This window comes from Silene latifolia, chromosome 2 (genome assembly GCF_048544455.1).
Source record: "Silene latifolia isolate original U9 population chromosome 2, ASM4854445v1, whole genome shotgun sequence".
Classification (NCBI taxonomy): domain Eukaryota; kingdom Viridiplantae; phylum Streptophyta; class Magnoliopsida; order Caryophyllales; family Caryophyllaceae; genus Silene; species Silene latifolia.
In genome coordinates, this window is record NC_133527.1 from 195,493,459 (window position 1) to 195,518,547 (window position 25,089).

The 25,089-nt window shown below is 36.4% G+C and overlaps 3 protein-coding genes across 3 annotated transcripts; 2 read left to right on the forward strand and 1 right to left on the reverse strand.

Annotated features, from left to right (window-relative positions):
- Nucleotides 1-10,347: 10,347 nt before the first annotated feature.
- On the forward strand, nt 10,348-11,900 carry LOC141644197 (MLP-like protein 31). The gene is made up of 2 exons (XM_074453666.1): nt 10,348-10,671; nt 11,425-11,900. The coding sequence occupies exons 1-2, from the start codon at nt 10,485-10,487 to the stop codon at nt 11,700-11,702; spliced, it is 465 nt and encodes a 154-aa protein (XP_074309767.1). The 5' UTR covers nt 10,348-10,484; the 3' UTR covers nt 11,703-11,900.
- A 1,265-nt stretch (nt 11,901-13,165) lies between these two features.
- LOC141644198 (MLP-like protein 43) lies at nt 13,166-14,021 on the forward strand. The gene is made up of 2 exons (XM_074453667.1): nt 13,166-13,415; nt 13,543-14,021. Exons 1-2 carry the CDS (start codon nt 13,229-13,231, stop codon nt 13,824-13,826), a joined length of 471 nt encoding a protein of 156 aa, XP_074309768.1. The 5' UTR covers nt 13,166-13,228; the 3' UTR covers nt 13,827-14,021.
- Nucleotides 14,022-17,291: 3,270 nt separating this feature from the next.
- Nucleotides 17,292-24,237, reverse strand: LOC141644199 (serine/threonine-protein kinase PBL34-like). The gene is made up of 6 exons (XM_074453668.1): nt 23,152-24,237; nt 22,003-22,340; nt 21,778-21,913; nt 19,292-19,428; nt 19,080-19,203; nt 17,292-18,061 (listed from the first exon to the last, which is right to left on the reverse strand). The coding sequence occupies exons 1-6, from the start codon at nt 23,369-23,371 to the stop codon at nt 17,544-17,546; spliced, it is 1,473 nt and encodes a 490-aa protein (XP_074309769.1). The 5' UTR covers nt 23,372-24,237; the 3' UTR covers nt 17,292-17,543.
- Between the last annotated feature and the right edge of the window lie 852 nt (nt 24,238-25,089).

Below are 25,089 nucleotides of genomic sequence, written 5' to 3' on the forward strand. Positions count from 1 at the left end.
ATTTTACTCGGCCGAGTATGGCCTACTCGGTCGGATAAGAGGTGTCGTGTATCCTGGTTTGGCTACTGCCCAGGAACACTCGGCCGAGTATACTCTATACTCCACCGAGTATCCGGTCTGACGGGTTTAATTCCGTGATTTGGTTAAGGTGATTAGAGATTATTATAAATTATGTTTTTACGGTTTCTAAATCATTTTTACCAAAACTAAACGACGCTCACTTCTCTCTTTAGTCATCCTAATCATTTTCAGGGCTAATTGATCGGTCGCAAGTCTACACTTCCGTCTCTTGTCTCAATTTATTTGGTAAGTCTCTAGTTCGTTGTAATCTGCTAATAGGTTGTCTTTTAGGGTTTTGCCCTAATTTGTGATTTGGGGTTTAGGGTTTGGTCATCATATGTGTGTTGATTGTGGATTATAGTTGTTGTAAGTGACGATGTGGCATTTGTTATGCATTTGTATGATTGATTGCAGCGTAGCGGATTGCCAAAAGGTAGAGTTTCCCTACTCAATTCTTGTTTAATTGATTTGAGATTATGATGTACTGTGTACGTTTGTTTATCTGTTGTTCATCGTTGGAGTAATGGTATGGTGTTGGTGTGGTGATGGTGTTGGTGTTGTGATGATTGTGGTGGAGTCACTTGCGGGAGTGGCTTCACACCCTAGTTCGCCCTCCGTGGAATCCGCCACAGGAGGGGATGTGCACATTAAGGGACAGGGATATCGCTCGTTGATGAGCGGGACTTAGGTGGGGATTGGCTGCGATCCCCCACTGGCGGCGAGGATTATCTGTTGCGATGGGTAATCTAGCAGGGCTATGCACCTCGGTGTGTAGTCAGTTACTGTGTGAGATCGGGAGACCGGAGGAGGAGGATGATCAGCTAGTTGCTTACTGTACCTGTCTTACTTTAATTATTCAGTAACTGAGCCCATTGTTGTTTTGCAAAATCTGTTGTGATCCATTCGGGGATGGTGAGCAGATTGTGACAGGTGATGCAGTCGTTTAGCTTTGGGGCAGTCATGGGACGTCACCACGCAAGCTTAGCTTCCACTGTCAAGAGTTCTAGTTGTCATTTTATAGTTAGTTTTTGGATAGTTCTTTATGTCGTATTTGAGACCATGTAACTTTAAATCTTTCATACTTTAATAAATGTGTTTGAGTTGTTGCTTTTGATATACTAACCTCGGGCAACCGAGATGGTAACGGCCTTTCATGCTAGGGTAATCCTTGGTAAGGTACATTGGTATGAAGGGGTGTTACATCTTGACCCTAAATTTATGGGTTATTATCGGGTCGGGTCCTATTCGGGTTCAGATTGAATATAGTTTGTTATTTATGGGCGGGTTTTGGTCGGTTTTTCGAATTCGATCATCTTTCGGCCCGAATTTGATTTTTCCAAGAATCTTCTTTTGAAGTAGATTCGATGAATCCATTTAACCCATAAACTATTTGGCTTACTATAAATCCACCAAACTAGTTTTCCCATTGTGGCATACATGATCCCATCTAACCAAGGGAGTTCTCATATAAGTGCTCGTTCCATCCCAAAGATACTCCCTTCTGTCACGATCCACATATTTCATGCTCTCGTAATACTTTAAGGAGGCTTATGGTAGCTATCTTAAAGCGTAGAAGGCTAGCTCTAGGTAGTTAAACGATAGTCTACTCCAGCTCACGACAATGCAAGCTCTAGGTAGCTCAATGATAGTCTACTCCAGCTCACTTAAGTAACGCGAGATGATGCGATTATGTCAAGAGATGTGACCAAGGGCCATGTTCTAAGTCCCTTGTCCGTATTCGTCCCATCTAAATAACTATCATACATCCCCCCTTGATGGATACATTCCCCTTGTTTGTAACCATCCTATACACCCACCTTACACATCCATTTTGGCGCCAATCTTAAGGGGAACAATTGGTTCCTTTTCCGAACCATTGCCACGAAGGTAGAAACCCTTCGTCCCAACCACCACATTTAGGAGCCTATAAATAAGAGGTATTAGGCCTCATTTTCTCATTTTCATACATTCAATCACTTCCAAAAATACATACAAACACACACAAATATTCACACAACCTTAACCTTCGATATTGTAATCTTTATTTTCGCATTGTAAAGTATTCTACAAACTCTTCTAAATTATCAATAATATTCAATCTTTCTGTGTGGAGGAATGCGTACAGTGATTGCAAAGTCATACCCCGGGAAAGATACTCAAAACATAGACTAGTGGTGCTTGATTTTCGGTTTTCGGATTAAGAGAGACTTGAGGAAGAGAAAGGTTATCAGTGAGGCACAAATCAAGTGGTGGAAGCTACAAGAGGAAAACCAACAAGCGTTTTTGGATAAGGTCGGAAGTAGCGATATTTGGTCGGAATAAATTGGAGCATGTTGTAAAGAATTTGGCGAGGGAAGAGTTACGGGAATCTAAAGGAAATAGTCCATCAAGGACATATCTTAGTGGAACGACGAGGTGAGATAAGTAATAAAGACAAAACGTGAATGTTGTAAAGCAATAAAGACATTATCCATGCCACGACTCAGTGATAGACTCGGCCCTCCAAAGCACCCAGTTAAGCTTCACATATCAACACCTGCTAAGACTGACTGCTGAATAGAGAGGACAGTGGGCCGTGCTGGGCCGGCCCGCCGTGCCACCCCCTAAAAATGTGCCGGCCCAGGCACGCTAATTCGGCCCACCGTGTCGTGTCGTGCTTGGCCCTAACTTTACAAACCCAGTCGCGGCCCGTCTATGGCACAGTTATTTTCGTGCTGGGCCATGCCTAGCCCATGGGCTGGCCGTGCCTTGTTCATGGGCCGACCCATCGTGCTATTTTCCTTTTTTTTTTAAAATAAAATAAAATTCTTTTTATAATAATTGTATGATTTTTAGTACTTTTATTAATATAATAATTTATAGCACTCTAACATTTTAAGTGTATCGGATCTTAGACGAGTTCATTTTTCATCCAATACCCTTTTTGCTCCACTAAAGTAACTTTCGGATGCAACGGAAGACATTGAATGCTTAAGAAGTCCCTTGTTATTGCCGACATCACCGAAAACGACCTCCTTTGATTTTGCCACCATTGCAAAAGGTCAAGGTTGTTGGACTCTTCTTCGGTCATACCTCGCATATAATCGTAGCTAGTGTACATTTGATACTCGGCCAAGTTGGATGTTGGAGTAGATTGTTGTCGACTCGGCCTTACCCGACTCATCAAACCTTTAAGAGCGGTCAAGCTCGCTCCTTGAATAGCACCACCACTAGTACCTGCACTAGAAGCAGGATGAGAAGAAACACGAGTGAAATTGCCAATAACAGACTCATAATGGTTATATACAGTAAAAAAATTGCGAACTAATTTTTTCTCTATATTGAGCTTCGTCAAAAGATAAACGTAATAGACTTCTATAAACACCAACTAATTGTATAGTTTCCTCTAATTTCCACCTAGGGTCTAAAGTCATACAAAAAACGTAAACAATGGAAATATAGGACCAATACTTGAGCCACTTTTGCTCCATTTTTGGAAGAAACCCGCTAAACATAACATTTTGACGATAATTGTTAAAAAGTTGCGCAATAGGAATAAAATTACAAACGAAATAAGGAGCGGTAGGTTTATAAACATGTGAAAAAGAGAGAGTTGCAAAGTTAAAAGCACCTAATAAATCAATATACAATGAAATTTTCGTTCAATCCGCTTCTAATAACAAGTTATCGGGAAAGGATCGGTTCCAAAAAGTAGTAAAATGTTCTTTATAGGGAATCATAGCACTCAACATAATGTACATAAAATTCCACCTAGTGTTATTTTCGTCGGAAAATTTTATGCATTTATATCCTCTGGCCTCGCAAAAATCTTTCCATCTCCACTTTGCCAAGTTAAAATGCATAACAATATTTTTAAATTTCGCATGATAAGTTTTAATGCCTTCAAGACCATCTTTAACACATACGTTTAAAACATGACATGCACATCTAACATGCAACAAATCACCATCTAAATAACATCATTTAAACTAGCTTTTAACTTGTTAGCAACAGAATTCATGGTATATGCATTATCAAAAGTACAAGTTAAAATTTTAGATGCAAGTCCGTAATCATTAATACCGTTCATGATAATTGCATGTGTATTTTCGGCAGTATGAGGGTATTCTAATTTAGCAAAGTCATGATTCGTTTTTGCATAGTCCAAGTGTCATCCAACCAACGAGCGGTAATGCATATATACGAATACTCGACGCCCGAATCCCATACATCGGCAGTTATACTAAATTTACATTTAGTCTTTTCAAACTCAGAAATAAGGTTTTGTCGTGCCGTCAAAAATAATACCATGCCTTTATTTCTAACGGCCCACCTACTTGTTTCTTTGTGGCGGGGTTGATTTGTTTTAACATATTCGTTAAAAGCACGGTGTTCAACTAGTGCAAACGGTTTTCCGTTTGAATAATCATTCTAGCCAATTGGGTGGAACAATCATCATAATTATAATTGGATGTTTGCAGGGGCGGATCCAGGATTTAGAAGTAGGTTGGGCTAGCTAGGTTAACATCCGCGGTAATTAGACTTGTGAAACCGGCAAACCGTATAATCGGAGTCGCACATAGTGTATAGCATAATTAGGCAAAGCTATATGTTTTTGGGGAGAATTACAATATACGGAATAAATATTATCTTGTAAAAATATATGATTAAATATTGCAAATTTTATACTTGTTTACAAATTACTTTCAAAGTTCCGTTAAATTTAACAGCTATCATGAAAAAAACGAAGACGTCCTATTATCTCCGTGTTTTTGAAATATGATATTATTGTATTCTCGAATAGACGGGTGTGCACAAAATTTTTTTAAATTAATTTTAACAACAATCAAATTATTATGTGCACTGTATTAACAATTTATCATAAACATTATTGAGATTTTCGCACCAAAAAAAAATTATTAAAATTTATGATGAAATGTCAACCAACTTGTGGGATATTTATGAGGAAAACATAATGCTTGTTATGGGGTTTGAACCCCCGCTGTCAAAATAGAAGCAAATTTTTCATGTCAATACTCAAGCCAACTGAGATACATTAAATCAGTGAACATTTAGTAACAGAAGTTAATTTTATTCTTAGAAATTGGTTGGGCTCAAGCCCACATAGCCTTCTACCTATATCCGCCCCTGGATGTTTGGTTATCGGGGTGAGTCACGAATTGGTCCATTGTAGGTTGGTCACTTTGGATTCGTTTAGTACAAGTTTTCTAATGTCGATTTAGATGACCGGTACCACCTGTAGTAACACAACTAAATATGCGATCACAATATATACATTTGCAAACTACTCTAGTTTTACACTTACTAAAATGGCTCCACGCTTCACTAGAACGACCTTTTTTACGTATTTCGTCCATTTCTTGTTCGGTAAACCATACATCTTTTATGGGTTGTTCGGGCTGTGTTTGGGGTAGCGATGTCTCGGTAGATGACCCACGTTCAGACGGTGGTCTTATCCCTCCTGTCACAAAAGGTGGTAAAATAGGCATTGTACTAGGTCAAAAGCTTGATTTTCGAAAATAGTATTTGCAAAATGCTTGTTTTCAAGTGGTGACGGATTAAAATTCATATATTGGTTCATGTTAAATGGTGATTCGGGGTTTGGTGAATCCGACTCACTAATATGACGTGACCTCTTAGACGAGTTTTGTGAGTCAATTGATGAAAACACCCTTTAATGTTGCACTTTTTAAAACTTAACACCTTATGAAAAGTTTTTTAAAACTTAATACCTTAATGTGCATTTCATTCACATTTTGGTACCTTAAGTGAATTTAGGCCCAAAAAATGGAATATTCCGACCATTTTTTAAAGACATGACAACGTATTTATGATGCATTTCATTCACATTTCCAACCTCTTTTCTTCCCTCTTATAACTACAAGTCACAGTTGATTCAATCTTGGTAGTGTTTCACAAATTTTTTGGCCTAAATCCACTTAAGGTACCAAAATGTGAATAAACTGCACAATAAGGTATTAAGTTTTAAAAAACTTTTCATAAGGTGTTAAGTTTTAAAAAACGCAACATTAAAGGATGTTTTCATCAATTGATCCTTAAATTTTTAAAAGACAAGCTAATATTTAAATAGAATTAATTAACTAAATTTAACTCAAAAAACAAAAATTAAAACAATATAATAAAAAGTAGAGTTAGAAAATGCAAACAAAGCTATCGGAATTCGGAATATCGAAATGAAGAATTGAACCCTTGCTTGAACCGAATATTCGATTCAACAAACCCGATGTTATAAAACCCGATTAACCCTTGCTTGAACTTCCGATTCAACAAACCCGATTAACTAATTACTTTATATAACTAAGTATTTTATATTACTAATTATTTTATATAAGATTTTTATATATTTATAAGTTATATTGTAAAATTATAAGAATTATATAAGAATAAAGATAAGTAGAAGAGAATAAGAGATGGATTGAATTGTGAAGAAATGAATTGATGAATTAAAGTTGTATTTATAGAGTTTATAATTATTAAAAAAAAAAAAAAAAAAAAAAAAAAAAAAAAAAAAAAAAAACAAGAAGAAAATTAGCCGTTTGCAACAGCCAACAGACTACAGCGCATCAGCAGAGCCAGCGGTACAAAAGTACCAAAACAGAGCAGAAAACAATTACAGCAACAGCAACGACTATAAGCGGCCAATCTGCCACCGGGCCGTGCCGTGCCTGGTGCATGTCGTGCCTGGGCACGATGAAATCGAACTTCTGGAGTCGGAGCCCGGTGCTAGCACGAAAGGGCTGTGCTCGTGCCACCTCGATTCTGGCGCCGTGCTCGTGCTGACTTCCGTGCCTGGCCGTGCCGCCCACCGTGCCGAGCCCGAACTGCCATCTCTACTGCTGACCATAAAGGATCACGGCAGACACATAACCATGAACAAAATTAGGTATGATGATGATGATGATGATGATGACGACTTACCTATACTCGGCATTTCGACGACAAGACCGCTACCCGACTCAAGCTTCCCCTCCTATGGTGTCCCCAAGCATAAAGATGAAAGACAAACAACACCACACATAATAAGAAGAAAGACAAACAACACCATACAAGGTCAGTGAATGAAGAACAACAGATGAAACAAGAAACAACATACACACAACCATCTTCACTCTAACCAACCGTCGTCATCTGACTAACCCGAAGGTAAAGTCCTACCAGAATATCCATCGTAACAGACATTCCACACCGCCAGTGGGGAACGCACACCACAAGAAAAATTGGTTTGGGCGACAACACGAACTAATACGGGCAACAAATATTAGACTCGTCGCACAATAGCATTAACATGGGCGACAAACCATTTTTTGTTGCTAAAGCATACCCTTTGTGCGACGAATTATCATTTTGTTGCCCAAATATGTTTTTGTGCAACAAATATTGATAGTTGTCGCCAAAATGTTAATTTTAGAGCAACGAAATGAATAATTGTTGCCGTTACACCACTCCTATCGCCGCCTTTACTTAAAACAAAGGCGCAAAAAAAGAACCGCAAAAACACTTGACTTGAAATTTTTGTTGGAATCGAGAACAAACCCAACTCTTATTTCCTAACTAACCCTAGAAATAGAGAAGTTGCAATTCTGGAAAAATTCATGGCAAAAGAAGCAATTCAATCCAATTGGTAAAAGCAACTGTCTAGCAATCTTCATCTTCTAATTAAGTTGTCCCTCTACACAACTCTTCCAAGGTACACTTCAATTAAAGAACTTTCAGTAAAAGAACATCAACAATGGAACCTTAATTTATAATCTTACTTTCAATCCAATTTTCGGTATCAACTTTAGCGAGATTTAGACATATACTAATAGGTTAGTATTCATAAATATCTGTCGATATCATCTTCTAATTTTATATGACTCCTTTGAATTATAGGCTACTTTCTAGTCTCAATTTTCTATCCTTTATTTCCGACTTGATTCGATGCCACTGTTGATGTTCTTGCAATTTGGTTGGTACAAAGTTTATCCGTATTTGGTTTACTATTATTAGGTGCTTGATAGATTGTATTCTTACATGGAAGCTTATGACTTTGGGTTTACGACTTCACGATTTATATTTCACCCTGAACTCGACTTACTCGATCGAGTATGGGACTTACTCGATCGAGTGGCCTACGTTAGATCGAGTTTTCCAATCCCAAAGATTATTATAACGTAAGATTGAACTAATAAGGTTTCAAGAGGTCTAGACATGTATTTAAGGTCAGTCAACGGGGCACGAGGCGGGTATTACACTGGGCCACACTTGATCAGCTCTAGGCTAAACGTGTACCAAGTGTACATTTTAATGTAACAAAACAACATTGCAAAGCTAGAAACAAGAAGCACAAATTTAATTCTCTCTGCACACCACTATCTATAAACAAAATAAAAACATATAAAATTAATTTTCCAATTTTTATAATAGAAAAAATAAATAAATTATATTCACATGTAAAATGTCAATTAGTAAGTGGCCATAAGGGGTAAGATTAACTTTCCCCAAAAATTAGAGGGAGAAACTATTCTCCTCTCACTAAGAGGATGGTGTAGTGGCTAGAGGTGATCAAAAGTGCGGGCTAGCCCAACCCGACACACCCTTTATCCCAGACTAGTTCTGGGTCCCCCATGTCAAGCATGGCCCACCCTCAACTCGAACCTGCCCTAAAGCCTGCCCCTAGGGTCACCTTTTGCGTGGCCCAGACCGGCCAGCATGTACTCTAGTAGTGGTCTGTGGGAGAGCGGAAAGGCAATCTGAAATGAAAAATATAATTAAAATGCTTATATGTTGAGAGTAATAGTAAACAACATTTATAACTTTATCTGTTAAGTTAGTTAATACAGTGATATGTTATAGCTGCCCCTATTTAGACACTTAAATACATTGTAGAACAAACAAGATACAATGTATTACTCCAAATTCGATATTAAAATATACTTCTTCCGTCCTGGTCATTTGTCGTCCTTTTCCTTTTTTGGGTGTTTCAGTTAATTGTTGTCTTTTCTATTTTGAGAATGAACTTGAAGAACAATTTGATCATTCACACTCAATTTGCTCCACTTGTCATTTAATAATTGGCCCCCTTCTCATTTCTTGGTCTTTATGCCAAAACCAAATGATAACAATTGACCAAAACAGAGGGTGTACTTCGTATCAAATTTACGCTAGGGTATAAGGTAAACGTTCAAGAGCAGGGGCGGATCTAGCGAGGGGCCCGGGTGGGCACGTGCCCACCATCGAATTTTCGAAATACATAGATATTAGGATCATTTACAAGCAGTAGTAATTAGTGGCTCAGTTGGTAAAGGTAGTATTGAATCAGTGCTTGACCTCGGGTTCAATTCCTAGCGTGGGAAAAAAGAGTCAAACCTTAGACCTCACATATAACATACTCCGTATCTACATTTATTTATTCTTCGTAGAAATTCTACGAAGTACCATTAATTAGTCAAACAAATTGTTTTTCCATTTTTACTTTACTAGTTTTCAACCCGTGCAAAATTGCACGGGTATGTTTTTAAGATTATTGATATTATGATTAACATTTCAAAAATGTTAACCAAAATACATGAATATTTTATACTCTATTTCTTTTGTAATGATAATAGGTTAAAACACGTGAAAAACTTGCAAGGGTTTGAAACTTGCACATGATTTAAATCCGTGATATCGGGAAATTCTCAAAATTGAAGAGGGTTTACAATACAATTCAAGAAAGCTAAATGTAGAATTAACTAAAACAGTCTAATATCATTTCTGTAGTAAAAATTTGTTTTGTATTTGTATCAATTTTTTGTAATTTGTTGTTATTTATTGTAATATAATATAATAATATAAATTATTCATTATTCATAAATAGTTTATTTGTTAATAAATAGTTAATTCGTTTTTTTTAATTAATTCCTTAATTTTCCCGTGGGTCCCGCATTTGAACTTTTAAAAAAAAAAGAACTTTATTTGCTGACGTGGACGCACAGAATTGCTCTAAATGATCTTGTATTTATGAAGATAAGATAGCATATTAATTTTAGGAGAAAAAATTCAAAATATAATTTTTTTTTTTTTAAGATGGACGATGTTTAGAAATTTTTGTATGCCCCCTTATAAGAAATTTCTGCGTCCGCCCTTATTCAAGAGTAGACATATCAGTAGCAACTTTGTATCCGATTCCCATCCCACAAAATGATAAAAGGTAGCAAAGAAGTACAAGTGGTAAATTATGCTCCGTTTGCATCCAAGCGTACAAAACAAGCCCAATAATTTAGGGCATATACTTCTCAAACTAGTGGGCAAGGTCATTTTCCTATGGTATAGCGCCCCTTTATTTTCTCCTATAAATTCCGAGGCCGAATTTTGAAACCGTACCTCACTCAATTACATAAATAGCGATATAACGGACGCATATAAGTAAACGTACCGATAAAATGGCTAAAATTCAGAAGATGGACGGGAAAGTTGAGTTGAATTGCTCAGCTGAGAAAGTATTTGAAACACTTAGGGCTAATCAACCTAATGTTTCTCAACTTTGCTCCGACGCAGTTCCTGGAGTTACATTACACCAAGGTGACTGGCACTGTGCCGGTAGTACCTTCAAATGGGACTTGAACATGGGTATGTAAATTTATTTACCGCTTTACTTTCTTATTTTTCACTTTTTCTAACGTGCTGCCTTTGTGACACATATTGTGAATCTTATCACATTCAGGTTATTAATGGATTTTTTTCCAAAATGGGGATCAAACACAAATTAATTATCAAACTAGGTAGAGTTTCAAAATATTTAACCAAAATGGATCCACGTCATCACCGAATCTAGGCTCGTATTCTAGTCGCCAAGCTGGTCGACGACCATACTCAAAATGTCACTTATTGCGCAACCAAACCTCATTTTTGTATTTCAAAGCAAATCTCCATGAGGGATGGCGACTTGACTTCAAAACGCTGTCTCACTTGGCGACTCGATCTATAAGTCAGAATTTGGCTTAATTTTTTGCAAATTTGGATCCATCTCTCAGGTCGCCAGTCGCCATGGGGGCGGGCGGTTTAGGTTGAAATCTCTCACCGTCAAGTCGCCATGCCGGTTGGCGTTTTGACTTAAAGTCGCCAACCAAGTGAGCGGTTTGACTTCCTCACCTAGCTTCGCAAAAACTGATCCTACGTGGACCCATTGTTAGTTAATATTTTGAAACTCAACCAATTTCGGTAATTAATTTGATAAATAAACTCATTTTGGAAAAAAATTCTTATTAATGTGTGTGAACACATTAGAAAAATCGTTATTACAATGTCAGTATGCATCTTAATGTTAGTTAAATTATATTCATATCGAAATAATGATTTTTAAGAACTTGTGGAATGAAACAGGTGGTAAGCCAACATATGTGGTAGAGAGGACTGATGCAATTGATGTGGAGAACATGAAAATAACTCGTAGTATCATTGATGGCGAGTTACTGACTCACTACAAGTCGCTGAAAACTCATTTCCAGCCAATTCCGAAAGGGAATGGCAAGTCTTGCGTTATGACTTACAGTTTGGAGTATGAGAAGATCGATGAAAATGCACCCGAACCTCATGAGTTTTACAACTTCTGTCATGGTGTATTCAAGAAGTTGGGTCATCAACTCTCCACTCACAACTAGTGAGTATGGACACAACCTCCTCAGTCGTCACCATGCCAAATCAATCAAACTATGACATTGTACGACGACTATATAAGTGATGGAAGCTGTATAATCCGTCATTTTTAATTATTGTTCTTGTCATTTCCTTTTATGTAACAGTATAACATCGTGCGATGATTATATGAATAAATAAACGTTTGTGTGGCTTTAGTTAAATTAATGTCTACGAGTGCTGCTAATAATTTTTTACATGTCAAACCGTAAAAATATCACAAAATCTCACTTTAGACGGACACTATCTATCTAAAGTTGTAAACCGGTGCAAATATGTCCTCACTTTCATAATAAGACAAACGCCTAATGTTCAGTAAAAAAAGATAAATGCATGGGACAAACTAACAGTAACCATATAGAAGTAAGTTGGAGCCTGGGGTGTGGGTAAGTAGGTACAATGCCTCAATTATGCCCTCATTGTTGTGAAAACAAAAAAATTATAATTATAATTTAGTACGTAACTTTTTTTTTTAAAAAAAATATACTGTAGCTAATATTATTTTGCCCAAAATATGGTGGTTATTGTTTAAAGGACTAAAAATGCATTCCAAAATAGTCGGACGACCGTGCATGGTGCGCCCCAATCAGGGCTGGGCTTGAGTCTTGACCATTTCGAGAACTTGGGTTAGACTTAGGCCTACCCCGGTCAGATTGCATGGAGTAAAAATAGTCGGACGACCTTGCCATGCCCATAAGGTTAGACAGAGGCTTCAAATTAAAATATTTACTTCACATGAGAGGCCATTTTTACATAGTCACATTTTTTTTACCGCCTACTTATAATTAAGGTATAAACCACCTATTCACCGATTGGGCCTCAACCATCAACGTTTTTGCCTTAATATTTACTAGGAGTACTCTATTCTTGGACATAATGTCCATAAAATTGTGTGTGCTTTCTTCTTGATTACGGTAAGATCGAAAAAACTCCTTAACCTCAATTCTGTGTAAATTTATTACAAATATATTAAGAAATTTAATATAATTCGCTATTAGCTAGAACAATGAAACCCGCTTTATGCTCATAATCAAAGACTCGTTCCCCTTCAAGGCTAGCAAGTGTCAAGTGCCAAGTAGCTAGCAAGATTGTATCCGATTCCCTTCCCATTAAGTGATAAAGGCGACAGAGAAGTACAAGTAAGTAGCTAGCGAAATTGAATTGTATCCGATTCCCTTCCCATTAAGTGATAAAAGCGACAGAGAAATACAAGAATCTAGCGAGATTGAATTATATATTATATATATCCGATTCCCTTCCCATTAAGTGATAAAGGTGACAGAGAAGTACAAGTAGTATCTTCTAAAGAAGCTCAATAAGGCAATAATTCATGGCATATTTGATGTAAACCACATAAACAAGTGGGTAGGATCATTTTTCTATAGTGGACTGGACCATAATCTTCTTCTATAAATTAGGAGAATGAAGATAGAACCCATAACCTCATTCAAACACATAAACAGTATCATTGTAAGTGCAAGTTTACGTTGAAATGGCTAAAATCCACAAGCTCGAGGAGAAAGTTGAGCTGAATTGTCCGGCTGAGAAAATATTCGAAATGCTGAGGGCTAAACAATCCGATATCCCTGAGATTTGCTCCGACAAAGTTCCTAGTATCAAAGTACACCAAGGTGACTGGCTCAGTGTGGGTAGTACTCGCAAATGGGACTTGAACATCGGTACTGATCTCTATGTCTGAACTGATTCTTTACGTTTTAATTAAAAATGTAGGAAACCGTTAAAATTGAAATTACGTTTTTTTTTTTTGGCTTTTGTTATTATCTTACAACATGTGTAATGAAACAGGTGAGAAATCGACATATATCATAGACAGGATCGATGCAATTGATGAAGAGAACATGAAAATCACTCGCAGTGTGATCGAGGGGGAGATAATGACCCATTACAAGTCACTGGTAGGGTACGTCCAAGCAATTCCGAAAGGGAATGACAACAAGTCTTGCATTTTCATAGGTAGTTTGGAATATGAGAAAATCAATGAAGATGCACCCGAACCCAAAGAGTTTCTCAATTTCGGAATTGGTGTGATCAAGGAGTTGGGTCATAGCCTCAACTCTGTCGTTAACTAGCGAGTGTGGACACGTCACAAGCAATAATGCCAATTCAATCACACCGTTATGTATTTTACTGTTTATGTTAACCAACGGAGGTTGTATAATCCGTCGTTTTCATTATTGTTCTTGTTGTTTCCCTTGTAAAACATCTACCGCGTGTAAGATGGCAATTTAAATAAATAAGTGAAGTAAATATTTGTGTGCCTTTAATTAAAAGAATAATCATATGATCAACAGACCTAAATAAATAAGAGAAGTAAACACAAATTCTTTTATAAGACTATAATATCTGTTTTAACGATAAACAGATCTAAATAGGGATCATATGAGAGAAAAAGGATTACGCATCTGAGGTAGTACCTCAGACCTTGTAGTTTTTGAGCATATACACATTTTTTTCTGAGCATATTACCATTTATAAATATAGTTTTTGAGCAATATTATATTTTTTTTAGTGTAATGTTTTAGTAAATGTGCTCAAAAACTTTATACTAAAGCAGAACTCAAAAACTTTAAAATAAAACTCAGAAAATGAACAGTAAGGAGTATTACCTCAGATGTATAGTCTATGAACTGATCATATGATCAGTAAAGGTAGTTGTCTAACTATCTAGCATTGTAGAGCAAATGTCATTCCAAAACCGGTTTTTAAAATTTCTTCGTATTTTTATTCATATAAGTTAGACTCTTTCCCCATCGGGTATACGTATACCCCTTAAAGAAACTTTTTGAGAGAATAAGCATTTCACTAGAATTTCAAGTGCAAGTAGGTAGCGACATTGTATCCGATTCCCTTTCCATTAATTGATAAAAGTTGATAGACAAGTACAAGTAGGATCTTGCAAAAAATGGTAATTGTATCTAGCATACAAAAGAAGCCCAATAATTTAAGGCATATATTCGTTTTTCGACTGTGGACCGATCCATGATCTTCTCAAATAAATTTCAAGGCCGGAGATAAATTTCCCCTAATAATAATAGGAATAATAATATAGAAGCACAACAAGGTGATTGGCTCAGTGCTATGATCCTAAACTATTTTAAAATTAAGTTTTTTCGGATTTGTTATATGAGAACTCGTGCTATGAAACAGGTGAAAAGACGACATATATGGTAGACAAGATTGATGTAATATGCCTTGTGGTTGCGAGTTTAGAATATGAGAAGATCGATGAAAATGCACCCGGACGTCCTAAAAGAGTTTCTCAACTTTGGACCTTGGTGTACTCAAGGACTTGGGTCATCACCTTTCTTCAGCTAACTAGAGACTACAGTGTACGATTCTCTCGTTGATCTACCAAATCAACCAACAAAACTACTACGTGGATATCGTACCCCATGTATCATTAAAATAATACTCCCTCCTATTCTAAATAAGTGTCCCATTTGCCATTTTCGTCAATTCACATAACTGTCCCATTTGCCATATTTCGACATGGTTATTTACTTTCCTACCCTTGACTCTTTTCTTTATTTACCACCTCAACCACCCATAACCCATCATATTCAATACTTTTCATTATTTAACTCTTACTCCCTCATATTCTACATAACTCTCCTCTTTCATGGAGGGCACGGGAATTAAGAGAGGGAGTATATATGATAAAGTATTGGAGTGGGGTATGTAGGAGATTGGAAAAAGGGAGGTATTGTGTGATTAAAATAAGTATTATTGTGGGGTAAGATGATTAAAATAAGGATTGCTGTGGGGTAAAATGAATAAAATAATATAAAGTATGAGTATTGTGGGGTATTGTTGTGGGGTGGGATGATTAAAATAAGTATAAAAGTTTGCCAAATAAAGAAATAGGGAGAGTATTGTGAATAGACGAAAAAAGAAATATGGAGAGTTATTTAGAATAGGAGGGAGTATATTCTTACCCCTATACAATAATTTTCATTATTTTAACTATATTCTTAATTTTTGTGCCATTGTCCAAACGGGACACTTATTCGGAATAGGAGAGAGTAAATGTTTTAACGATAATATTTACGAATGAAGCGAACGATTTACATGTTTCCGTAAATAACCTTACCTTAGTCACCCACAAAATGATTCGTAGAAAAAATGAACTTGGAGTAAAGCGCGTTGATCCAATACCGACGATTAAACTTTTCTGGGTGTCGATCGGGAATACAAATATCCCCTATCGACATTTATTCTTCTATCGACATTTGGGACAATATTTTTTGGGCTACTAAATGAAATTTAATGGATAAAGTCCTCTAACCACTTCAATGCCTTATCGGACTAACACAAAAACAAGCCCACTACCTAATCAAGAAATGGCCCAAAAAGTCATATGCTTACCAAATGATTTCAAAACCCGACAGCATCAAACCTAGAGCTGGCAAATAATGACACGACACGAAAACACGATACGAACCCGATACGAAATTAACGAGTTTGGGTTGAGGCTCAATAACCCATTTATGTAGGTGGGTCAACACGAACACGACAACAACACAACAACAACATCAGAGCCTTAATCCCAAAATGATTTGGGGTCGGCTGACATGAATCATTCTTTCGAACCGTCTATGGGTGAACGCACGCCTCAAAATGCGAATAAAAAAAGGGAAGATGAAAAACAAAAAGGAAGAACGAAAATGTAATGGAAAGTAATGGTAAACTTAGGGGTTTTAAAATCGAATTCCGTCTTTCTTTTATAAAAACTTAAAATTTAAATCGAGAGAAAAGATTAAAACGATTTTTAAAAACCGAAATAGAGTTAAGACTCCGGAATGAACCAGGTAAAATCTATAAGAAAGTGGTTGGTGAAAAAGTGTAATAAAGGAGAGAAAAATAAATAATTTAATTTTTTTAAAATTAAATAAAAAACATTAAATCTGTCAAAAAAGCATCAAATACTAAAAATCCACATGTATCCTTTCCCTCCATTGTGCCCTCTCCGTCACCATACTCTCCTCAAGCCCCAGAACTCTCATATCGTGCTCTGTCACTCTCAACCATGTCTGTCTCGGTCTTCCTCTGCCTCTAGGGACCTTTTCTGTTCTCCAAGTCTCCAGCCTCATAACTGGTGCGTCCATAAGTCTCCTTCTCACATGGTCAACACGAACACGACACGATATTTAATTGGGTCGGGTTTGGGTTGAGCTCGCTAAACACGAATCCGACACGAATGACCTGTTTAATAAATTAATCCTATTTTTTTTTTATCTTTCATCACATAAATATACTTAAACTTTTCAAATATTGACATGACACGAAAACACGACCCGAACCCGACACGATATTAGCGGGTTAGGGTTGTGACTTGATGAACCATTTATGTAAGTGAGTCGACACGAACACGACACGAGATTTAAACGGGTCAGGTTTGGGTTGAAGGGTTTGTGACCCGTTTATATGTGACACGAACACGAACCCGACACGACCCGATCTGTTTGTCAGGTCTAATCAAAACTGCTCTTTGGCTTTGTCGCCGATGAAATAGTTTATATTTAAAGAATGGTAGCTATTAGAAAAGTAAAACTATCATATTTCCAAACTTGATTATTCAATGAAACCTTTCGAGTTTGACATACACATTTTCGATACACTTTCCTTATAACAACTCCCTATACAGAGATATCTGACACAAAGAGTTGCTCAATTTTATACACACTACTCTTACTTCTTCTTTTCTACTCTTTGATATCGAACTATACCTGTTGATCAGACGCTGATGATGAAAGAACGATAAACAGCTCATGGACGCCGACACAAAGCTAAGATTTTCCACTCGGTTTAGGCGAGGGATGATACTGTTGGTGATATGGTGATGCCCGAGAACCAGTTGGTATTGACAGACTCCTGAGCCCAGGTTGCTGCCCGTTCCTCTGGGGGGTTCCTTGGGCTTGACCATTTCGAGAACTCGAGTTGGGCCTGCCTCGTTCAGATTGCATGCTCTGGAACGAGTTGGATGAGCTTGCCATGTCCTTGAGGTTAGGCAGAGGCTTCAGAATGTTGACAACTTCACTCATGAGGGGTCGTGCCTTGGGGTCCCGGCTAAGGCAGCGAGAAGCCAACTGCACTGCCTTTTGAGCACCTTTCATTGAAAAATGACCTTCAAGTCGTGGGTCAACCAGACGATAAAATCTCCTTTGGTCTCCAAGATGTGGCCTAGCCCACTCGACAAGGTTATGTTCCCCGTTGGGACGGGATTTGTCCATAGATCTCCTGCCCGTAATCATTTCAAGCAAAACAACTCCAAAGCTGTAAACATCGCTTCTTGATGTCAGATGACCTGATTCACAAAACAAGAATGTTACTATATTAGAACTCGGATCAACCTCCCAAAACTGGAAAGACAGCAGTCAGCCAGTCAGCAATTAATCATTTTCTGTACAAAGTGAAACTGCCACAAATGGTGGCAACAGATATCGTTGCACAGTCATCGAATTGTTACGGGTAGAGATTACTTTGAGTTAGGCACATTCTTGGGTTGGTACATACGGGTAAATTCATTTTTGAGGTCAATGTAGCCAGGGAAGGTGCCAAGGTGGGGTAGTAAGTAGGAGAATACCATTAAGTAAATGAAAAAATATAGGAAGAAGAAATATCTACAAGCGGTCGAGCACAGCTATAAGTGTCCAGGTATTAGAAGTATCAATGGTTCTCAAAGGAGATTTATATGCGCATCTGACACGGAACCAGTTAGAAGATTCTCAACATAAAAGCAAATGTCAAGAATTTTCGGAAGGTGCATTCATGTTCAAATACTAAAAGAACGGAAATAACCGAAGCAGCATACAGCGAATTAATCTTTCCAACTTCCCCAAAACTTTCCCGGCATTTGTGGATTCACAAATTATAGATGGTAAATGGCAACGCTTCCAATGGAGGACAAAAGTACATCATGATCGCACTGCACAATCATAGCTTGCTCGCTAAGAGGGCTCTTTGTATTCAAATGCATAACATTAGCATATGTTGTCAAGAAAACAGAAACTTGCAAAATGGTGTTTCCAACAACACAAACTGGTTCTCCGCACCAGCGCCATAGACCAAAGATGATACAACAGGTTGGTCAACACATAAATCACTTTAGCAGCTACGATTAAGTAGAGAGTCTAAATTATCATATATAAATCAAAGAATCTATTAACCGCCCAAAATCTAGAAAACTTGTCTTTTTGTTCATTAATTTACACAGGAGGGAAACTAACAACCCAAACCAGTCAATGTTATATGCATAAATCAAAAGGCATGTGAAAAACTTCAGTAACAGCAAAGAAGCAAGATACTTCTTGGATAGACTTTACCTGTCATCACATACTCAGGGGCTGCATAGCCGTATGTTCCCATCACACGGGTGGAAACATGAGTTTTACCTTCTTCAGGACCATCTTTAGCAAGCCCAAAATCCGACAGTTTGGCATTGTACTCCTGACATAGCATCTCTCATAAGGGTAACGTAACAGGCTTACACAGTAAATAGTGAAATACAAAGTAAAACGGTAATTTAAGGACTTACCGCATCTAACAAGATATTGGAGGTCTTGAAATCACGGTATATCACCGGCTTTTCTGCTTCTTCATGGAGAAAAGTAAGACCCTTAGCAGCACCTAAAGCAATTTTCATCCGGATTGACCATGGAAGAGGCAGAGACCCTACGAAATTACCATATTTAGAACATTTTCATAAATGGAAGTTTGCCATCAGACATGGAAAGACTACATAAAAAGCATAGCAGATTGCAGCCCTACGAAGAAGAAGAAAGACAATGAAAAACAGAAAAGGCATATAGGCAAAAGCACCATTTCATTACGGCAAACTTTTGAACAATTTTCATCGAAGTTGAAACAACTCATTTCCGCGAGAACACGTTCCTATCCAGCGTAAAATGATCCGTCGCAAAATAAAAATATATCTGTCCTTTTTTTCCATCTTTTTTCACTGTTTTATCTCTCATGGGCGGTTTCAAAGGGAGATTCATGTTAGCTGACCAAAATAGTTAACTTTAATAGCACAAGTAAATCACAGGTCAAATACTAGTATGCATATAGATCACACAGAGACATCTATACGACAATAATCTAAGTATAAATCCCACGAGGATGTCTATGCAACAACATAACATAGATCTGGCATTATCCCAAAAAGAAGTTAATATCAACGAGCAAGCAATTAGTTAGCAGATATTCCAAAATAACTCCCCGCCCACCGACACGCACACACCCAAAAAAACCTGAAAAATTAGTCTTGGAAAAATGCAAATGTTTAAAAATCGCCTTCTTAAGTAGTAGTAGTAGTATTAGTATTACATCTTCACATACTAAATCTATGTTACTCCGACTCTGCTACAAGTTAGCAGATATTCCAAAATAACTCCCCGCCCACCGACACGCACACACCCAAAAAAACCTGAAAAATTAGTCTTGGAAAAATGCAAATGTTTAAAAATCGCCTTCTTAAGTAGTAGTAGTAGTATTAGTATTACATCTTCACATACTAAATCTATGTTACTCCGACTCTGCTACAAGTGTTGGATACGGTTATTTTCAGCAAGTTTTCAATTTTTTAGTTAAAATGTAGTGTCGAAGCTATATCAAGTTGTAAGGTTTTGAATGTGATTAAGAAATCAAAAGTAAGGGATACTCTAAAGGCAGACAGACATTGCACTGTTAGGTTTAACAAAATACAAGTTTCCAAGATCATCGAGGAGGTTGTCAAACGCAACATGCACTACAAAATCGGAAAATGGTAAGTGACCGGAAATGCACAAGGAATTTGATTACGAACAATGAATATATGATTTAAATCTAAAAATCTCAAAAATATTTTGGCTTGCTTTACAATAGTAGTTTCCATGTTAACTTATCCTAAGAAATCCTTGTGACAATCCATAAAAATTTTATGTCTACGGACAGAAAATAGCTATCGTAGGAGATTAATATAATGGGTAACATTTGATATATTGGATGTTATTAACTCTCTTTCTTTATTAATATAAATGGAAATATTAACCATGATAACCCTATAAAGCTGAGAGCTTTTATGGGAGCTCAGAGAGCCAAGTTCCTAAAATAGATAGTAGCCGGCATGACGAAATGAAACTATCAGTCCTATGCCAACCATGAATTAATGATGATAAAACTCAGATGGAGTTATTTGCAAGATTATTTGCTCTTTTAGGATTGAGGGAAAGCGTATGGATGGAAGTTCCGATACTTGCAAACAGTAATAGAAGGTGAGTTTGGTAAGACTGATATTTTTAAATACAATGGCTAAATCTGATAAATCGAGAAAGAAACTGAAAATGGATCATCCCAATTTTTAGGTCCAAGCTTAAGATAGTTTTTAAAACCTTTCTTAGTTGTCTGATGATAGAAAGGAACTCAAATAACATATAATGTACTATACTAGTATGCTTCAAACCTTCAACAATCACGAAATAGATACCATGACAATTATACTTCATATGTGTTTCCTCGCTACTAAATGTTACTGGAACAGTTAATACTTGTCATTTGTCAATTAGGTCCGTGACGTTAGACTAATTGTCAAAATCCGACATGCTAGCAAAATAAAGTGAAGTCAGTTTTTAAAATTTTTTAACACTAATTTGAAGCGAAACTATAAACTGAATAAGAGGAATCGCGAATCATCAGAGATCACTTCAGCTGAGAATGTATGCCTAATCTGCAATTCATTCCAAAAAATGCACCTAAAGACCCCAAACTAAAAAGAAATGAGGGTGGTAAAATTGAGGTCACAGTAATCGCCATGAACAGAATCCTAGTAGCTTAAATCCCGATTCCCCTCTAAAGTAGTGGCTTTATAGAAAAGCTAGGGTGATTACTGATAAGCAATCAGAGAAACGTACGTTCATGTTTGGTTTGCTCTCATCACCAATCATTCTGATGCGTAACTACCAATAGTCAATTATTACACCTATACGGCTACACTTACGCTACCAAGGAAAAGAATGAGACTTTTTGACTAAAACAGTAACATACTCCTAAAAAGATGATTCTCCAAGCTTCCTCGGGGCATGAATTCATAAACAAGCAGCCTTTGATCATCTTCCATGCAGTAGCCAATAAGTTTGACCAGATTTGGATGAATAAGTTCACCCAAGTAAATCACTTCTGCCTGTGAATGTAACAGCATAAGGGAATAAATAGGTTCAAGATGTAACATAAGAAACGTGAGCGTAAAATAGTAAAGATCAATTGAAATACCAGCCACTCTTTATGACCCTGGAGTCCATCATGGTTGAGCGTTTTAACAGCAACGGTAAGACCCATACCAGGTTTCACAGGAGCAGTACCATTCTCTTCAATCCATCCTTTGAATACACAGCCAAACCCTCCTTCACCAAGTAGACTCTCTGGTCTAAAGTTTCTTGTTGCTGACTTCAAATCATTAAATGCGAATTTGCGAAGACGAGAGGATAGTTTAAGTTCTTCTTCCAACTTGGCTGTTGATGTGCTACTTTCAGCGTTACTTGTTGTTGTAGATGGGACAGTTGCAGTCACTGGCTGATCTTTGCTAGCATCAGTTGGGGATTTACTTTCAACTGATACAAAATGACATCATCAGTAGCTTTTCGTCTTTGTCATCGGAAAGAAAACAATTTTAATCAGAAAAGAGCACTCTTTTGCCTAAGTGAATATCAGAGCAGTAGTAATATCAGAGCAGATCTTTCTAAAATTAAACTGGCAATTAAAGTATATAACCTTTAAAACCAATGATAGATTCACTAAGCCAGCAAAACTCGTCTATCTTTTTCTGCAGCGGATCAGAATCTATGAATTTAAGTTCATTTGGGATAAGAAGTCTGTCAAATTAGAATCGATACAAACTCGCCTTTTGAAGTTTCGTAATGCTCGTTACTCTGAATGCAAATTTATTTCACCCACCAAGCAATTTTATAAATTGAGCATTCGCTAAATACCCGATGACAGAACTCAGTGATATCTATAAAACAATGCATTTCATGATCTTCATTCAGTAACTCCTTTCAGAATAACAAGAAGATGTATACAAACCAAAACATGCAACAAAATAAATCAAATCCCAGAAGACAAAATAACTATAACAAACTAACAACATTAATTACAAAATGCATTTAAGTGTAATTACAAAAACACATTAACACCCTAATTAGAAAATGCCATAAGTGGGGGGAACACACACAACAGACAAACAACAAAAACTGTCAATAACAGTCAAACATATAACTTCTCCCAAATGGAATTCTATACCAAAATAATCCCAGTACTCCTGGACGGGCTCGTTCCAATCATTTGTTTACTTTAATTAAAATACGTCTCACGAAGAATATAAAAGATAAACAAATGATACGGATTTTAAAGATGGAAAATTACCATAGTTGGCACTGCTCCCACTAAGAGAACTCTCAACTTTGGATTTTGCAGAAATGCAACCACCCAAAAAACACAACTTAATCCAACAACCAGTATTCTCAGCTGAATGATCATCTTCATCATTAACATTAAAATCAACATTAACATTCTTCTTTTTCCCCTCTTTTGATTTCTCAACATCCCATTTCTCCACTTTATCTATTCCACTACCAATCCCCATCTTATAATTTCCCAATTAATCAAACTCCTCAAGAACCCTAATTTCCACTCAAATACCAAACAAAGACTCAATTTTTACCAAAACCCAGAAACTTATATTACTTCAATTAAGTACCCTTTTGATTAAAACCTATAAAAATCAAAAAAAAATTGATGAATTAACACAGACCCAGATGATAAAAATTGATAAAAATGGATAAAATTTAAAAGATTATGCCTTTAAAAACACACAAGATCAAATTTTTAATGATTTTTTTTGCATAAATTATGAATTTTTTTGGTAGTTTTTATAATAAACAGTTAAAGACCCAGAAAAAAGAAACTGACTAATTCAAAAAAAAAAAAAAAAAAAAAAAAGCTAAAAATTCTTGAAAATTAAAATTAAAAAAGAAATAAAATATTGTGAATCATCAGTTGCTTTCTTCACTCTCTATCTATCACTACAAATCATTTTCATGAAACTTTAATTTAATCAGATTATATATATAATGGGAGACTGCAAAAGTAAGATCAAGCTGCCCGGAGAATACGGGCAGGTAGGGGAAGAGGGGGATTAGACTTTAGAGTATGATTAAACTGCCCGGGAGAGGGGAGACTACTGCCCGTTGTGTGTTCACAAGAAACACATTGTGTTGAGTTGTAACTTGTATGAATAAGTAGTGTGTGTTAATGTGTTATGCTAGTGTTGGTATGAAGATTGTGAATAAAGAAGAAAAAGTTGCAGAAAATAAGTTTGATTTTGTTAATAAAAGTGCATAAAAATGCAATTCATCCTATGATTTGTTGTTATTGGGATTATGATGAGTGTTTTAAATGATGAATAGTGTGATCTGTTTGGTTAAAGTAATTATTTATGCAATATTTTCTGCGATTTATTCAACTTTATATGTATGTATACGTTTTTTCTGTTATGTTTTATCGCAAATTTTGATTTATAATCGTTGTAATGTATAAAATGGAGTGTGACGTTATTTAAATCAACGCTTTTTTTTAGCGGTAGTAGTGCTGGTGCATATCACCCCTCTATTGAAAGTTACAAAGATTATTACGTACTTTTTAGTAAGACTTATTGGTGTTTTAATTGGTGTTTTTATAAGTCATTTGTAATATTTTAATGGAAATTGGTAATAAAAATTAAATAATGATGTGATTCAAACCATTATAAAATTAAATCAACAAATTACTTTTGATATATAAAAATAAAAAATGGCAAATTCTCAAACTTTGACATATGTTTAATCGGCAAATTTAATTAAGAATTACTTAATCATACTCCATATCATACAAAACTGTAAACGGCTACGAGTACACGGCAAATAAAAAATATCGTCAAAAAATTTTAACATATACAATGATATAGCTAGCTGTGTGTTAAAAAATATGTTCACTAAACACATTTCTCATGACATTACTCGATTTTCTTATTAGCTTTACAATCTCATTTTTTCTTTTCCAATCAAAATACAAGTATTAGAGGTGAAAACTATTTGATTGTCTTTTTAAAATCCGTAAATAATATACTAACAAATGTAAAACTCTCTAGATATACCGTGTATGCATTCCATGCATCATGAGGTTTGTACTATAATAATGTAGTCAGTAACTAAAAAAGGAATTGTTATACAACATCAGAACTTTAATCCCAAAATGATTTGGAGTCGGCTGACGTGAATTATCCTTTAAAATCGTTCATGGGTGAACGCACACCTCAAAATATGA

Coding starts and splice junctions, on each gene's coding strand:
- LOC141644198 (XM_074453667.1), top strand. CDS start 13,229: ATGGCTAAAATCCACAAGCTCGAGGAGAAAGTTGAGCTGAATTGTCCG. Junction 13,416..13,542: donor CAAATGGGACTTGAACATCG/GTACTGATCTCT, acceptor GTAATGAAACAG/GTGAGAAATCGACATATATC.
- LOC141644199 (XM_074453668.1), bottom strand. CDS start 23,371: ATGGGGATTGGTAGTGGAATAGATAAAGTGGAGAAATGGGATGTTGAG. Junction 21,914..22,002: donor AGGGTCATAAAGAGTGGCTG/GTATTTCAATTG, acceptor TTACATTCACAG/GCAGAAGTGATTTACTTGGG. Junction 18,062..19,079: donor CCCTGAGTATGTGATGACAG/GTAAAGTCTATC, acceptor TTTGTGAATCAG/GTCATCTGACATCAAGAAGC.
- LOC141644197 (XM_074453666.1), top strand. CDS start 10,485: ATGGCTAAAATTCAGAAGATGGACGGGAAAGTTGAGTTGAATTGCTCA. Junction 10,672..11,424: donor CAAATGGGACTTGAACATGG/GTATGTAAATTT, acceptor GGAATGAAACAG/GTGGTAAGCCAACATATGTG.